Source organism: Sapajus apella, unplaced genomic scaffold, assembly GCF_009761245.1.
Source record: "Sapajus apella isolate SASKATOON/1434 unplaced genomic scaffold, GSC_monkey_1.0 scaffold52, whole genome shotgun sequence".
NCBI classification, from domain to species: Eukaryota; Metazoa; Chordata; class Mammalia; order Primates; family Cebidae; genus Sapajus; species Sapajus apella.
The window spans coordinates 10069253-10087932 of record NW_022436992.1 but is presented as its reverse complement, the minus strand read 5'-3'; the positions used below and the strand labels follow the sequence as shown (position 1 = coordinate 10087932).

The 18680-nt window shown below is 39.1% G+C and overlaps 1 protein-coding gene across 2 annotated transcripts in view; it reads right to left on the bottom strand.

Moving 5' to 3' along the window:
• Nucleotides 1–18680, bottom strand: part of DNAH6 (dynein axonemal heavy chain 6) — a 297682-nt gene that overhangs the window by 225366 nt on the left and 53636 nt on the right. For both annotated transcript variants that reach the window (XM_032243483.1, XM_032243484.1), the window contains 4 exons: nt 15287–15438; nt 12489–12641; nt 8208–8459; nt 3529–3657 (listed from right to left, as the gene is read on the bottom strand). In XM_032243483.1, the coding sequence (XP_032099374.1) occupies nt 3529–3657; nt 8208–8459; nt 12489–12641; nt 15287–15438 (686 nt within the window). The remainder of the gene's footprint in view (nt 1–3528; nt 3658–8207; nt 8460–12488; nt 12642–15286; nt 15439–18680) is intronic.

The window sequence follows — 18680 nt, the reverse complement described above, 5'->3', positions numbered from 1 at the left end:
AGCGTTTGTACCATTTTACATTCTCATCTACAGTGTAAAGGACTCAATTTCTTCACATCCTTGCCAACATTTGTCATTCATTTTATTTTTAAAATGGTCATTCTAACAGATGTGAGGTGATATCTTCTTGTGGTTTGATTTTAATTTCCCTGATCATTATTGATGTTGAGTGTCTTTTCACATGCCTGTTGGCTATTTGTATGTCTTCTCTAGAGAAATATTCATTCAAGTCCTTTGTCCGTTAAAAAATTTGGGTTATTTGCTTTTTTTGGCTATTAAGTTATAGGAGTTCCAGGAATTTAGATGATAACCTCTTATCAAGCATATAATTTGCAAATATTTTCTCACATTCTGTATTTGCCTGTTTACTCTGTTGATTGTTCCCTTTGCTTTGCAGAAGCTCTTTAGTTTGATGTAGTTCCACTTGTCTATTTCTGTTTTTGTTGCATTGGTTTTTGGTGTCACATCCAAGAAATCATAGCCAAGGCCAATGTCATAAAATTCATAAAATTTCCCCTACAATTACTTCTAGGAATTTTATAGCTTTAGGTCTTTTGTTTAAGTCTCTAATACATTCATTTTGAGTTGATTTTTGTATAAGGGTTCAGCTTCATTCTTTTGCATGTGAATATCCAGTTCCTTAACACTATTTGTTGAAAAGACTATCCTTTCCCTGTTGTGTATTTTTGGCACCTTTGCCAAAGATGAGTTGACCATATTTGTTGATTTACTTTTGGGCTTTCCATTCTGTTTCATTGGTCTATATGTCTGAATGTATGCTAGTACCATACTATTTTAATTACTATAGCTTTGTAATATGTTTTTAGATCAAGAAATGTGAGCCCTCCAGCTTTTTTCTTGTTTCTCAAGATTGTTTTGGGTACTTGAGGTCTTCTATGTTCCCTATAAATTTTAGGATTTCTTTCAATATTTCTGTAAAAAATGTCATTGGGAATTAGGGATTGCATTGAATGCATAGGTCACTTTGGGTAGTATAGGTATTTTAACAATATTAAGTCTTCTAATCAATGAACATGGGATATCTGTCCATTTATTTGTGTATTCTTTCATCATAGGTTTTTAGTTTTCAGTGTGTGAGTCTTTCACCTCCTAGGTTAAATTTATTTCTACTTTATTATTATTATTTTTGATGCTGTTATAAATGGCATGCTATTTTTTGATGCTATTGTAAATTATTTCCTTTATCTATTGGATTGTTTGTTGTTAGTACATAGAAATGCAACTAATTTATGTAAGTTGATTTTGTATGCTGCAACTTTACTGAGTTTATTTATTAGTTTTAATTTTTCCCCCCTAGAATTTTAGGGTTTTCTACCTATAAGACATCTAGAAAATGCTGGATCCTGTCACTACTCCAGGACAGGTGATACAGAAGTTTGTCCCTTGAGCAGTCCCCTGATAATGTACAACATTGGACAGCCACTTCAAATCTTTCCTTGTCCAGGTAGAAGCTGAGATTTGGGAGTTCTTGCTTGCTTACTCTGTACTTAGTCAGGGGTTGGGGGAGGGGTGTTAATGGCTAGTGAGTACAAACTGGTCCATACTATTGCTTTTGTTCTCAGTGGCTTCCAACCTGGGGTCCTTTCCTGTCCATAATCAAATTCAGGCAAGAGAGAAACCAATCTCTCAGGCAGACCCCTAAAATGTCAGCATGCCATATAGTCCATCCAGTTTGTCTTTCTCTCCCTCCCCAGGGAGAAGCTGAGGACTTCCTCCTAATTGTGTAACACTGTGTTGGGGGCCGGAATTATAGTGAAAGGGTGTTAGAAATTATTCTACTGGCTTCAATAAACTGCTTTTATACTTACCCATGGTGCAAGAGACTTTCAACTTGTCTTTATATTTCTCACAAAAGAAATTGGTTCAGGTGTTGTTGAGTCAGTATGTCCAAGGGAAAAAGGAAGGGCGGGGGCTTCATGCTCTGCCATCTTGGTAACAGGACCAATGTTATTGTTTCTGACTCAAGGAGTGCTCACATGTGTGTTGTAGCATTTTTTTTTTGAGATGGAGTCTCACGCTGTCACTTGGGCTAGAGTGCAGTGATGCTATCTCAGCTCACTGCAACCTCTGCCTCCCAGGTACAAGCGATTCTCCTGCCTCAGCCCCCTTTGAGTAGCTGGAATTACAGGCACCTGCCATCATGCCCAGCTAATTTTTTGTATTTTTAGTAGAGATGGGGTTTCACTATATTGGCCAGGCTGGTCTCGAACTCCTGACCTCATGATTCGCCCCCCTCGGCCTCCCAAAGTGCTGAGATTACAGGTGTGAGCCACCGCATCTAGATGAGTTGTAGCTTTTTATCAAGTAGTATTTCCTCCATATCTTGCTCCTTACTGCATGTCTTCCTGTCTTGTCTGGGAACAACAACTTTGATGCTGTTCTGCCTCAAGTATCACCAGCCTTATTGCCAGATATCAAGTTCGTTATTTTCAGATTTCTCTACCAATCCCTGGACCCTGAGTAGAGAGCATGTCAGATCACTTTCTCGTCATCCATCTGGGGCTCTGGAGAGACAGGTGCATTTCCCTGTGGGGTTCAAGCATGTTCCTCCAAGACTTTTGGGGAGACCAATGGCATCTTCCTTTTGCTAGGGAGCCCCTAGTTTTGCCACAGAATATTTTCTTTCTATTCTCTTTTCTTGTTGGTCTCTCTAAAAGCTATTCAAAACACCTGCATCTGTTGCCCCTTTCTCTTCATGTTTTTTTGAAATACCTCTTTTAATCTTTCAAATAAACCTTTTTTTTTTTCCCCTGAGGCAGGGTCTCACTCTGTCATCCAGGCTGGAGTGCAGTGGTGCGATCTTGGCTCACAGCAGCCTCCACCTCCTGGGATCAAGTGATCTTCCCACTTTAGACCCCCAAGTAGCTGGGACTATAGGTTCATGCCACCATGCCTGGCTAATTTTTATATTTTTAGTAGAGATGGGGTTTCACTATGTTGGCCAGGCTGGTCTCCAGCTCCTGAGCTTAAGTGATCCAACTGACTCGATCTCTCAAAGTGCTGAGATTACAGGCATAAGCCACTGCTTCTGGTCCTCAAATATACCCTTTTACACCCATTTGTCCCTGGCTTAGCTGGGGATGTCATTTTTCTCAAATTGGCACATAAAACCAGGGTTAATAAGGTGATATTAATGGAATCATAAAATACATTTGAATGTAAAAGTAGCCTGAATATTACTTAAGAAAGGATAGTGTGGTTTTAATTGATCACATTAAAAAATCCACCTACATTTTAACATATAAAGTACAGTTCCTTGTCTGAAAGTTTTGTGTAATTCACAATTACTTTTAATAAAAAAAATATTTGGTATCTCATGTGTACTAGTCTTTAAACACTTCAAAGGCAGGTAACATATATTTTATATCTGAGAGTATTTGTAGCACACTGACTAGTACATAGTTGTCCAAATATTGAATGTTTACAGTTACATTATTGAAGTCCTTGTGTATATATGCCATTTCTATGCACATATTTCTAAGACAGATGGTGTAAAACTGTCATTACCTTAAAATTCTTCTGATAGGATTTATATTGAAATGCACGTTTTTGAAGGTCAGCCAGAACAGACTGCAGATTATTCAATATGAGCCTTATTTTGTCTTGGTCAGCAGAGATATCTAAAATCTGTGGATCCTGTAAATTTAAGACAGTTTTTGGTTAGCCATTCCTGCTTTGTGATAAAGACCAATTAAATTAAATGAATTAATAAACATTTTTAAATGAGTCACTTAATTCACTTTTTGATTTTTAGAAATGATGTTTAAAATTGTTGCTTTCCTGAATTTTAAAGCAATGCATATACATTATAAAAAGTACAGATTTGTATAAAAGTGCCATGGAGATAAAATTGTTTTAAAACATTATCTAACATATTCTCCCTCATCTGTTTTCATTTCCTACACTTCTTCAACCAACGTGACCTCAGATAAGGAGAGGTGAATGCAGCAGGGAAGAGAAGGAAGGGGATATGATACAAGGTAAATTTCCATTGTACAATAAAGGAATTGAAAGGCCTTTGTATTCTAAGGTGATAAAAGAGAGAAAATGAAAAATATAAACAGCAAGACATATGTTTTACAGTTGACCTGTTAGGATTTAAACCCCAGTGAATGGGAATGGAATAGTTCAGGAACAAAGCAGAAGCATGTAATTAGGTTTGGGATAATCTGAGAAAATGGAAGGAATCTGAGAACCACTACAGCCACAGCTCACGGAGGCTAGTTATTCCATGTCTTAGTCCACATGGCTGTGCATTCAAACTGGCAACATGCTCTAGATTAGAAAAAGCCAAGGGATGTGTCCAGGATGAAGGAGCTTATATTGGCATTCTGGTGTCTTGTGACTTGGTATGATATGCAGGGAATCCTGAAGTTTTCATGTGTCTTGATTCTGATAGTGGGGACTGCTGAGAGAACTAGTGGACCAGAAGATGTCTGAGGCCAGGAGGAGAAAGCCACAGATTACTTGCGACTGTAGGCTATGGAAGAAATGATGGATTGCAGCATATGGGCTACATGGTGCCTGAACAACCAGGAAAGACCCTTAGTTATTAATAGAACCTGGGACAAGCAGGTGCAGCCCAGCCGACCTGCACTGGAAGCTGCTATGGTCCAGAAGACAACATGAAGAACAGATGACCTGTCCCTCCCATCGATGCACCATGAAAAAATGCAAGCTTCCCTTATGGGGCAATATGTAGGAGGGGATGGTGGCATATGTGAAAAAATGCCCCATAGAAAATTAAATTTTCAGTTGAATTAAAATCTATCCAAAAGAGACCTGGGTAGAATGGAACAGATGTTTCAAACTGAAATAAATTGAGTTATCATCAGTTGCCACATTTAGGTTTTCTCCCTAATTCCCCACAACAGCAGGAATGGGGGTCTTGATAGCAAGATGGTATCATTTATGGAAATAATGAATTTACAGTTCTTTGCCCAAGAGAATTAATTTCAAACCTTCTATAGAAGAAGCACTAGTTAGAATAAGCCCATGCTTTCATTTTTGTGTATGTGCATCATGCTATTTAAAATGCATGATTTGCATGCACATATTAATTGCAGCACTATCAACAACAGCAAAGACATGGAATCAACCTAAATGATCATGAATATCAGACTGGATAAAGAAAATGTGGTACATATACACCATGGAACACTATGAAACCATAAAAAAAGAATAAGATGATGTCCTTTGCAGGAATACAGATGGAGCTGGAGGCCATTATCCATAGCAAACTAATGCAGAAACAGAAAACCAAGTATCTCATGTTCTCACTTATAAGTGAAAGCTAAATGATGAGAACACACGGACACAAACAGAAACAGCAGACACTGGGACCTACCTGAGGGTGGAGAGTGGGAAGAGGGAGAGGATCAGAAGAAAACATCTATTGGGTACTAGGCCTGGTACCTGGGTGACACAATAACCTACACAGCAAACCTCTGAGACATGAGTTTACCTATATAATAAACCTGCACATGTATCCCTGAACCCAAAAAAGTTTTTATAAAAATAAAAAAAAAAGCATGATTACACATAAGCATTTCTAGCACTTGTGCTTTCTCTAACTATCTATACATAGATATTCATATTAACAGTATGCGGTGTATAGAATACAGTATATGGTATGCAGTCAATAGCAGACTATTAACCATTGAAAGTAGACTACTTAAGCTTGAATCCAGATTACTCCATTTAGTGTCTGTGTAACCCTTGGCAAGTTACTTAACCCTGTACCTTAGTTTCCTTTTCTGTAAAATGTGAATAATAAAACCCCAAAGTATTTTGATAATTAAGTAAGTTAAAACATGAAAACATACATAAGAAGTTTCTAGGACTATTACTCATCATTGCCCAAAATGGTAATAATCCCAATTTCCATCACCCATGAAGTGAATAATGGTAAAATACAATAAAATACTATATAGCAACAAACATGAATAAACTACATCCACAAATAGAAACATGGATGAATCTTAGGAACTTAAAAAAATAAAGGGCACACTATATGGTTTTAAATAATAGAAGTTCAAAAATAGGAAATTTATAGTATTTCCACTCCGGATGGCCTGTCACTGCTATCACACCTGCTGCAGCTGAGAGGCATGGACAGGGCTACATGCCACATGGAGCCAGTGGGAGCTAGGGACAAGTGGGAGCCTCAACCCTTCCAATTCGGGGTGGGAGCTGTAGCCACCCAAACTGCCGCTGCAGACTCAGTCAGCCCTGTGCTTCTGAGGGTATGGGAAGGCCCCCCTGCCCTCGCAGGCTTGGCCGTGACTGCTCCTGCTGCCTGGTCTCTCCCCACTCTGATCTTGGAAGGAGAGAGGCCAGGCAGTGGGGACAGGCACTTCACTGATCTTCTCCAATTCTGGAGCAAAATCGGGGTCCAGCCTGGATGCTATGAACCGCAACAGAAGGTAGACAGATTCCTGAGTGGAAGGGGGTGGGTCTCCAGTGAGGCCCCACCTTCAGGCCCTCCCTAGGCTGAAAGCTAGGGGCCAGGCTGCCAGTCCCACAGACCCAGTGTGGGAACTTGTGATGCCTTTTCCGGCCTGCCCATGATCCCTCATGGGCCAATCAGTGCATACTTCCTCCCCCCTGAGGTCCATAAAAGCCCTGGGCTCAGCCAGAGCTGAGCAGACAATGGGACAACCAGCTGCAGAGGGGAGTTACCCTCTCTGCTGAGAGCTTCAGAGACCTGTAGAAATGTTGGGGCTACTGGCTTCAGAGAGGAGCAACCCACTCCAGGGCCTCCTCTCTGCTAGGAGTTGGGCATACATTGGGACAATCAGCTGCAGAGAGGAGCTACTCTATCCATGCCTCCTCTCTGCTGAGAGCTGCAGAGACGATGGGACAACCTACCTGCAGAGAGGAGACACTCAATCCAGAGCCTCTTCTCTGCTGAGAACTGAACACCCAATGGGATAACTTGCCCACAGAGAGGAGCTACCCACTGCCAATCTCCTCTGAGCTGTTCTAACAGTGAATAAATCTCCTCTTCATCTTGCTCGCCCTCCACTTGTCTGCATACTTCATTCTTTCTAGATGCAGGACAAGAACTTGAGCAAAGGCGCCACCAGCGACAGAGGTTTCTGGCCAGAAAAATGATACCCCAAAGATCCCATAACAAAAGGATTAATAATTAGGAGGGAGGACTAGGGTATCATAATGCTTTAGTTATTGACATAAGTAGTGGATACATAGATATGTTTACTTTCAGATAATTCATTGAATTGTACAGTAATAAGTTATGTACACTTTTGTCTCTAATAAAATACAAAAGTACTTCAGTACAAAAGTAAAAACAATGTGAAGTCCTTAGAACACTGCCTGACAAATAGGAAGCACACAATGTGAACTCTTTTACATTTCCACATTAATACATGTAAAGGTATACCGTAATCTTTAATGTCTGTACTGTATTCTTTTGAGTCAACGTACCCTATATCTTTTCTATAGTAAAAGTGGTACAAGTTAACCAAATATTCGTCACTATCAGTTATCAGTTTTTTACTCTGCCTCTTTCTAAAGGTGAATTTTCTAATATGCTTGCAATGTTTATTTTTATTTTGTATTTAGCTTTTACTTTAAGTTCAGGGGTACATGTGCAGGTTTGTTATACAAGTAAATTTGTGTCATAGGGGTTTGTTGTATAAATTATTTCATCACTTAAGTATTAAGCAAACTTTAAAATTCTGACAATAGCTCTAATATATGCTAGCAAGTCTTTAAAACACTCTGCAAAATAATAAATACAAGTAGGACTAGAATTTAATTGACTAAATTCAATATTATACACATGCTTTGTGATAGTCTGAAATATATTTCCTACCTACTTAAAGAGAGATTTTGAAAAATTAATTTTTAAGTAGCAGCTCAAAGACATTGTTAATTGGTTAGAACAAAACTACAAAAAACTAAAGCTACATCAGTTAAATGTGTTCTCTAAATGGTTTGAAGACTGGTCTTAATTATTCTCACCACAAAAAATGATGTATGTGAGGTGATAGACACATTAATTAGCTTGATTAACAATATCACAACTTATACATGTATCAAAGCAGCAATTATACACTGTAAATATATGTAATTTTTATTTGTTGACTATACTTTAGTAAACAAATGTAATAATTAAACTTTTCATGAGTTATTTTTTACAAAATCCTGATTTAGCTTACCTGTGCTTGCAGTTTTACTTCATTCACTTCATTGTTTAATTCTTCAAGATCACTACTCAAATGTACACAAAATTGCTTAATGCTTGATTCTCTATCACCCACTGCTTTATCAATGGCATTCCGAACAGCAACAATGGATGGCTTCATAGTTGCAAAAACAGCAAAGTCTTCAGGAGATGTGGGCACCTGATATTGTTCAATAAGCTTGTACATTTGAATCACTACATTCCCTTCATCTTCAAGGCTTTCAATCTAAATGGAAACATAGTTTGCTTATTAAATGTAGCAGAGTCCTATTATACTCTTAAAGTTTGTTCTAATAGGAGACAGCCACTGTACAATATGAACACTGTACTAGTCTGTTCTCCTGTTGCTAAATAAAGACATATCCAAGAATGGGTAATTTATAAAAGAAAGGTTTAATGGACTCACAGTTCCACATGGCTGGGGAGGCCTCACAATCATGGCTGAAGGCAAGGGAGAAGCAAAGGCATGTCTTATATGGTGGCAGGCAAGAGAATTTGTGCAGGGAACTTCCATTTATAAAACCATCAGATCTTATGAGACTTACTACCACAAGAACAGTATGGAGGAAACCATCCTCATGATTCAATTATCTCCACCTGGCCCCATCCTTGACACATGGGACTTCAATTCAAGGTGAAATTGGGGCGGGGATGCAGCCAAACCATATGAAACATCAAATGTGAATAGTCAGCACAGGAGGAGTGTATTTTATTATAGTCAAATTTGCTAAAGCCTGCTGGATAAGAAATATAGTCATTGCTACAACACAGGTAATCAGGAAATAAATTGTTCAGAGCTGAGCTCTTACAAATGTTTCCTCTTTCTTTCTGTTTTGTTCTTTAGTTGTATTAAACAATGCCAATATTTAAAGTAGTCTGAGAAAACATGTGCTGTGAGGTTGTTCAGCTGAGGTATCTGAGCTTCCAGGCACGTGTGATGGGCAGTGATCATCTCAGAGCAGTCCCTGAGGAATTGACAGGCTGTGGACTTGGCTGCACAGTTTCAGAACACATATCTAAGGTGAGATTCCCACTATCCTTTAATAAATTATTTTACTACAGCCCCAATGACCACTAAACATCTACACTTTGATTTCTCACTTTTAGTGGACAGTATTGCTTGTCTTTCCTAATTTTCTGGCAAGGGATCCCACAATTTTGGGAAAACTCCTTACCCCCAGGCTCTGTCACATGGTTATAGAGGGAGCAGCCATGTTCAGACTACTTGGTCCAACTTCCTGGCCACAAGCTGAACCAAGGAGCATCAAACTGTGATCTAAAGAACTTAGCTCAGTCTGGTCTTTCTCTCCAACATAGGAATAGTTAGGACTGAGGCCATTTGCTTTCATATGGAGACAGAACAGGTCATTAACATGAGAAGATAACTGCAGAGAGGCTTTTAGAGAAATAGTTCCCAATCTTTAGCCTTCATTGCAATGACCTTGGAAAGCTTGTTAAAACAGATTGCCGAGTCCCTCCCAAGTTTACTTAAAGTTCAGGGGTACATGTGCAGGTTTGTTATACAAGTAAATACAGAAGGTCTAGCAAGTCATAAAAACACTGTAGTCACTTAGGGTGGGTCCCAAGAATGTACATTTCTAACCCATCCTCAGGTGATGCTGCTGCTGCTGATTTGAAGTCCCCCTTTGAGAACCAGGTTCTATAGAGGAGCAGAGATGAGAGAAGAGAGGCATTTTTTTAAAAGGCCTAGCTCTATCCATACTTTAGGATTCTGAAAGATATTTCTGCAAATTTAGAATAAATCTTCCGATTTTCTAAACTATTTACGTGGGTTTTTGTGACTTTCAACCAAAATTTCTAACACCTTGAACAAGTTACTTATAGAACTAAGTCTCTCTACATCAAGATCTGTTCATCTTCCTGTACTTCCTCTATTTTGGGTAAGTATACATCCAGGTTTCTTTGGAATGTCCTGGATTTACACTTATTGTTCTAGTATAATTATTAAAAGCGTCTCTTTGACTCTCAGAAAAATGTCCTGATCAGACAATGAATTATGTAGCCTACGTTCCTTATACTGGTATGAAATTGCTATCTACCTTTTCCCTGCAGAATGATACCTAAAAGTCACCTCATTCTCCTCTCACTGTTCCCTCATTCAGTTGTCCATTAAGTCCTTTCAATTCTCCTTAACAACTTTATCATTAATTTCTTCTCTCCTAACCTTGAAAACACTGCTTTAGCTACACAGAGTTCATCAGCTTTCAATCAAACATTCTTTCTCCAAAGCGCATCTATCACTAAATCTTGTTTATGTCACGTTGCCTCCTGTCTTTACACATGGCTTTCCCTCTCCCTGGAATGCCCACCTGAATGTTTCATGTATTTTATGACAGCTTAAACACCCCATCCTCCACAGAGCCTTCTGTAACTAATAGGCAAGAATGACTACAAACTTTCCAGCACTAAAACAGTATCTTATACCTATGCTCATTGTATCAGAATTATCTGCTTGCATTTAAGACTCAGCTCCTTGAAAGCAGGTTTATTCATTGTTGTAATTTTTGCACCTGCTAAGTGGTGCTCACTAAACTTGCTGACTGAGTGAATGAAGTTCCAGAAAAAGTTTTTGTGTCTGCAGAGCATCTCCCTCAAGGAAGCTGCTTTCCAAACACATCACCCAGCAAACACAGACAACCACCTGGAGATGGGACACAGCCTGTTTTCTGCATACTGCATGGACTTGCTGTTCTGGAACCACAAGGTAATAGCAGCTGACCCTCAGCAGCCATTGATGATGATGTGACCCTACCTTCTTGACACAGTTTATAGAACAGAATAGGAGCTGTGAATAAATTTACTAGACACTTAGAATCAATATTAAAAAAGAAAGATTATCTCTTTCTTGCTGACTGGCTAGACTTGCAAGTTGTAGCTTGGGAGCAGCTGGTGGCTATGTTTGCTGCTGTGGTCAGAAGAAGCAGAAGCAGCTGTCTGCAGAGGGAGAGAAGTGAAACAGACTCTCAGAGAGATGCAGAGAGGAGAGATGGAAGGAAAGACTACTGGGTCTTCCCACAGCTATCCTATTCCTGGTTCTGATCAGTTCCTGAGCCTAGTTACATTCTTGATTGGGAGTTCCATGAAGCACCCCTGAATCCTTAAATGGGATCCCTGTTTGGCCTAAGCTTTCTCAAGTGGGTTTGGGTTATTTGTTTGAAGTGGCTTAATGAATGCAAACAATAATAACTGCTTGGCATCTTTAGTCTCCTGGGACAATGAGTAAGCAAACCTGAGGAGAACCACAATCATCCGCCTTTTTGAGAAACATGATTTCTTGAAATGAGAAACAGTTACCTTTGTAGTCATGCGAAATAGCATTTATTATTAATTTGGTTAATAATATACAACATTTATTCAGTTTACATTTTTTATTTGCAACATTTCTTCAATTTTCAGAAATTTAAGAAAATAATTTAGCTATTTTTTCAGTTCCAACCTAATACGAATGAAAGTTCATGAAAAACTGACTATTGAAGCCAAATGCTAGATTGCTTCCCATGGGGAAGAGCCTGAGAGGAGAAAACCAAGTTTCCAGAGAAAAAGAAGCAAGAGAGACAAAGGTGTGTATGTGTGTGTGTGACTGTGTGCCTGTGGTGTGTGTGTGTATGTAAGAGAGAGAAACAGAGACCTGACTCCATCTGCATCACTTGAGTCCCCAAATCTACTTTTTTCCCCCATCTCCACCTTCTCACTTAAGCAGGTTTTTGCTGGGTTTCTTTCATTCTTAACAGTAAGGTTCCTGACTATGCACCCAGATAACCATTAGGATTAATATCTAGATTACAATCTTATTACCGTTTACTAAAAATTAGAATTTCTATAAACTATGGTTGAGAACATTGGCTATGCAGTCAAAGAGACTCAAATCTAAATTCTAACTCTATCACATACATACGTATCTGTGATCTTGGATAACACATCCTATTTTGGTTTCTGTTTCCTTATCTGCAGCATGAGAACAGATTATCATCCACACTTCTCAAGCTTTTGTGAGAATTAAAAATGTAATGCATGTAGAAAATGTAATATGATGCCTGGCTAGTAGTAAGAGTCTGATAACTGTTGGCTGCTTCATTCCTGTGATATAGAACATTCACTTACTTTGAGGTATGCCACTAAATCAGCTGTCTTTTGCCCTTCAAGTTTCCAAAAAGTCCTTCACTTTTTCTTGTCCTATGTCTTCCTTCCTACTATAAGATCCAGAATATTAAGTTACATGAAATAATCAACTCACCCGTTCCTGAATTTCATCAAGAAATATTAAGCTATGAACATATTCTGTGGTAGTAGTTGGAACAAATTCAAGTTTATACTCTGCATCTTGTGCCTCAGAGATAATGGCATCCACTTTTTTCTTGCTTTGAAGAGGAAGCATAAAATTTAGCACCTAAGAAAGAGAATAATGTGGATTGTAAATAGTTGAATATTTTCATTTTATTATATATTTTAGCCAAATCCTTATTGGACATTTGCTAAAATCAGCAGATACTGGAAGCAGCAGAGGATATAAAGAGACTTTTTTTCTCATTAAATCACTGCTAGTTAAATAGCCAGCAGGAAGACCAGGTTTTGAAGATCATTTCCATAGCTTACCAAAAATTTTCCCTAAATGCTCTAATATCTTGCAGGTAAGCTTCCTGGTTCTTTGTCCTATGTAGTGGACATTGTTCTGCCCACTCCAGCATCAGTCCCACTCCTTTCATGCTGGATGCTAGCCACGCAGTTTGGGGGAAATTGATCTCTCCTTCAGAAACAAATATGGAGTCTGACTGATCACTTGGCAAATAGAACATGGCTTTTTTGGCCAAGGTGATCAGATTAAGGTTGTATTAGTCCATTTTCACACTGCTGTAAAGCACTGCCCAAGACCGGGTGATTTATAAAGGAAAGAGGTTTAACTGATTCACAGTTCAGCATGTCTGGGGAGGCCTCAGGAAACTTACAATCATGGCAGAAGGTAAAGGGGAAGCAAGGCAATTAGAGCTATCATCATCCCAGGCAGGGATATCTTTTGAGAAATGACTCAGTTCTGCCCCAGGCCCTTGTGACTCTGCTTAAAGCACACATTCCTGCTGACTCTTGTACCTGGGGCAGCAAAATGGTCACCAACATGCTCTTAATGAGAAACAACACACCCAGCACAGTGGAGCTGTACTAGGCAACCCTGGAAGTCTCAGGCTGTGGTGGGCATTTGTCCTGCATGTGACCCAGACCGTCCTGACCCCTGGGCCTGCCTGCCCAGCCCTGCATGCTGCACGCTCCCTGTGTTTGTGCAGATCCTGGCCAGTACGAAGTTGTTGCTCTTGTCTTGTCTTTTCTTACAGAGTCTTCCTCCCTTTATAGAATGTCAAGCAAAGAGTGCCCTCCTCCCCTCTCAGCCTCCTCTTTAGCTAGCCTCCCCATCTCATCACTGTGCATGTCTGTGACCTTTGGTAATCATTTACAGTACCACACAGAACCCTGTATTTTGCACACAAGGCAGCAGGAATGAGAAGTATATGAGAGTGCAGGAAAAACCACAATTTATAAAACCATCAGAGCTTGTTAGAATTCACTCACTATCAGAACAGCATAGGGGAAACTACCCCCATTATCCAATCAATTCCTATTAGGTTCCTCCCTTAACACCTGGGGATTACAGTTCAAGATGGGATTTGGGTGGGGACACAAAGCTACACCATATCAAGGGTGAATCTCTGACTTTAGTTGATTCAATCAGATAGAGGCCTGGCACTTTTATTTATAGCTGAGAGATATGTGTACTCAGAACCCCTATCTCTCTTCCTTTCTCTCTATATACAAACAGAGAAATAATTGGCTTGCGGAGCTTTTGACAATCATTTCACAAATGCCTCAGGATGAAGCCTGCATGTAAGGAGGCTCAGGAAAGAGAATGAAAGAATTGGTTCCTTGGTAACACCACTGAGCCACTAGATCATACCTCCTTGATATCGACCCAATCTCTGGAGTTTTTGGATGTATATGCCAAGAACTCTTCTGATTGCTTAAGCCAGTTTGAGTTCAGTTTTCTTGGGCTTATGGTAAGTATATACCCAAATATTTATTGGGCATACAGTAGTTTGTTGAAAATGAATTAAATTTGCTCCAATTATATAAATAATTATATATATATATATAAAAGAAATATATACATATTTCTTTTTTACCAGATGAAGAAGCAAAACTCTAGAAGAAAGCCTAATGCCATACAATTAATTAATGACAGAACCTATTAGCCCTCAGGTCTGTAGTCTTTTATATAGTGCTTTACCTTCCATCATCTACCAGGGACAAGAAAATGTTTTCTATAAGAGCCAGACAGTAAATATTTCAGATTTGTAGCATATACAGTCTCTGTCACAACTACTCAACTTTGTCCTTGCAGGAAGAAAGCAGCCATAGATGATATGTAGAACATTGTCATGGATGTGTTCCAATAAAACTGCATGCATACAAAACAAGAGGCAGGCTGGGTTGATTCTGTGGGCTATAGTTTTCCAATCCGTTTTATATCATTGTCTCTTTGCGGGCATTTGGGAAGATACAAATATACTCTGGCTCCAAAGGAAATGATTGTATTGGTTCTGCAACTTATTACAGAAATTTCCCTAGCTCTATAGCTTGCCAAAACATAACCAGACCTTTAGGGACAATTTCAGATCAGAAAATGATTTCCTAAATTTGATCTTGGTGGTCTAGAATCAACCATCACTCCCTCTGGGATATTGAATTGTTATTGTGGTATCCTCTCTACAAGTCCTGAAATGCTCTGACAATGGAAAAATGAGTAAGAGCAAGAGGCTAGTGTGAGGCCTGCAGTCCCCTCCATTATCTCACCTAAAAGCTGATTATGCTTGTGACAAAAAGACTATAGACCTTTCCTTAGAAATTAAAGATGCCCAATAGTCTTAGGTTAATTTTGATTAACAAAACCACGCAATACTGGATAATAAATAATAGGTTTTTATGCAGTATAAAAATCATAAAATAATTGTAGAGAAATAATTAAAAATTTTTCTAGTTTATAGTTACCTCTAAGCATCGCAAAGGTGATGGAATTAACTTCTCTCTTAGCAGCTTAGTGTCAATGAGCAGCAATCCCACATTTCTGGTGGGTCTGAGAGCTACTGCGTCCTTGTGCTGTTTGTGATATTTTTCCAGTTGTCCACTAAAAAAGTTAACATCTACATAAAAAAATCACATAAAGTATAAAATATACCATATTGGATTTTAAAAGATCATTACAAAATATTTTAAAAATCATTGCAGTAATAAAATTAGACATATATTTATAATGTTATTATCAGTACTTAGAGTATCTCATATAACTTTAAAATGCTAATTTAGATTGCTTTATAGTATTTTATTCTTGTGATAAAGAAACTAATATTTTATAATGCAAATATGTTTTCTGGCTCCTATGAAGAGATGACAGAAGAAAATATCCTGTAAGTGCATTAGAGAATCTAGTCTGGAATTGACTAGATGTCAGAGTTAGGTTGGTTTCAAGTTGGGCTTAATCTGAATGTTCTCTCTCACATGGGAGAGAATGTTCTCTCCCAAAAAGTAAAGCATTTTGAGAATATTAACAACAACAAAATTTGGAACGTAACAGATCACACATAGCTAAAGTTATCTCGGTTCCTCTTCCCAACACATCTCTCTGTCATTCCTGCACCCTACATCATGGTCAAAGCCTTCGTCAATTTGCATATGCTGCTGTTGTATTTTGATAATCTTCTTGCCTCCATTTTCTCCCTCATCCAATCCACCTGGAACCAGTGGAAACCTGATTATCTTTGAATATACTCCCATAATACTATCAGTCAAAAATAGCTCTCTATCTAACACATATACAATTCTAAATTTCTCTGCTTGTCTTTCAAAATTCTGTACCCTCTGGCCTCTAAAAATTTAGCTAAGTTTATTTCTAATTACCTCCTCCATTTGGATCAAATTGATTTCCCTGCTGTCTACCCTTTTTCTTCCTTCCATATTCTTCCTCCATCACCCTAAAGAGAAAAGGGTGCTGTTTCTTGCCTTTATTCATGCCACCTCCTCTCCTGATTATCCTAAGGGGTAGTTTGATATAGTATAAAGAACACACCAGAGAAAGTATTAGAAGACCTGAACTCAGGTCTCTAACCCATGTGTGGCCTTAGGAAACTCACTTAGTCTTTCTGAGCTTCAGCTTCCTCATAATATAAAACAGAAACAACAATTATCTCCCTTACGTCAGAAAGTTTTGATTTGTGTGTTTTTGAAAGCTGACTAAATTAAGATGTTAAATGATCTGAGAGGTCCTATGGTAAGGATACCTGTATAATGCTGTGTTGCCTAGTATTTTCCAAATTTATTTGAGCAGCATCTTTATTTCATGACATCATGTAATTATCCTTCAGAACAATGCCAATGAACACAACTTTGGGAACCACTGATTTGGTCCCAAACTCTTATTTTATACATAGAGAAAATTGAGATCAATTAAGTTCAAATGAGTTGGCTATGGCCACATAGCCATAAAGGAATAAAAGATTAAAGCCAATAGTCGAGAAATACTATTTCTCTTTGAAATCGAGGAGAGGCAATACGTAAAACGATTAAGCAGACAAGCTTTCAAGTCAGAGTAATTGGATTCTGAACTGCCCACTAGCTGTTTAATCTTGAAGTTGCCTCATCTCTATGGATCTGTTTTATTCTTTCTTTCTTTCTTTCTTTCTTTCTTTCTTTCTTTCTTTCTTTCTTCTTCCTTTCTTTCTTCTTTCTTTTTCTTTCTTTCTTTCCTTCCTTCTTTCTTTCTTTCTCTCTCTCTTTCTCTTTCTTTCTTTCTTTCTTCTTTCTTTTCTTTCTTTCTTCTTTCTTTCTCTTTCTCTCTCTCTCTTTCTTTCTTTCCTTCTTTCTTTCTTTCTCTCTCTCTCTCTTGCTTTCTTTCTTTTCTTTTCTTTTCTTTTCTTTTTTTCCCTCCCTCCCTCCCTCCCTCCCTCCCTCCCTTCCTTCTTTCTTTCTTTTCTTTCTTTCTTCTTTTTGAGACAGAGTCTCTGTTGCCAGGCTGGAGTGCAGTGGCACGATCTTGGCTCACTGCCATCTTCGCCTCCCAGGTTCAAGCTATTCTCGTGCCTCAGCCTCCTGGGTAGCTAAGATTACAGGCACATACCACCACACCCAACTAAGTTTTATATTTTTAGTAGAGTCGGAGTTTCACCATGTTGGCCAGGATGGTCTCAATCTCCTGACCTTGTGATCCACCTGCCTTGGCCTCCCAAAGTGCTGGGATTACAGGCATAAGCCACCATGCCTGGCCTCTGTTTTCTTTTTATAAAATGGCAATACTAATACTCTGCTCAAAATTGTGAGGATTGGATGAAATGTCTAAATATTACTTAGAACAGTATCTATTATGCTGTAAGTGCTCAGTTAAGTGCATAAATTACTAGTAAACACTGACACTTATAGGAATTTGATGGTGGGATGTGGCTTATTGTCAGGAAGCCAGAACCTACCTGCTGCTCATTCTCAGAGGTGGGACAGGCAGCAATCTGGCTAAAAGTTCAGTTAGACATTTATTAAGGATCTACAATACGTGCTAAGCAATGTTGTAGTAATTTGAGGATATAAAATGCCAGGTAAGGATGATATATAAGGGCAAAGCCCACTTCTATAAGCCTCTGGCAACTTAGTGATTTAAGATGTATTGGGGGGGTCCAAACAGAGGAGGAGCACAGAGGTTAGGAGTCCAGGCCAAGGTACTCCAAAGTCCCAGCCATCAAAGTGTTGGAACTGGGAGATCTGGTTTCAGGATTGGGTTTCAAAGGCACGACTGGAAAGCCAAGGTAGCAGTAGCTGAAGAGCAACTTGGGAGTCAGGGGACTTCGCCCTGATGGGAGCTTGCTGAGAGATCACAGTTATCCAATGTGAGGACTGTGGTAGCAGGAGGCTAGGAAGCCTTGGGCTCAGGATATGAGTAGAAGAGCTCAGGGATTAGAATGGGCTATTTTGATCATGCCTCCTTTTTGTGCCAAATGCCAGGCTCCATGCCCTACTGCCACTGTGATGCCATGCCACAGCACGGAAACTGTCATGTCCTACGTCCCTGTCAGTGTGCTTCTGTTTAGCACACACTAAGTCTCTGTGTGATAGTGTTGCCAAAGAACAATGGAAGTAGGCTTGTCTAAATTTTGTTTTCTAAATTGGGGCGCCATTTTGGTATCTCTAACAACTTAGTATCTTGAAGACTCAGATGTCTGCCAAGATGGTCCAATAGAAACAGCTCTGGTCTGCAGTTCTCAGGGAGAGCGATCCAGAAAGCGAGTGATTTCTGCATTTCCAACCGAGGTACCAGGTTCATCTCATTGGGACTTGTTAGACAGTGGGAGTAGCCCAAGGAGGGCAAACTGAAGTAGGGTGGGGTGTTGCCTCACCCAGGAAG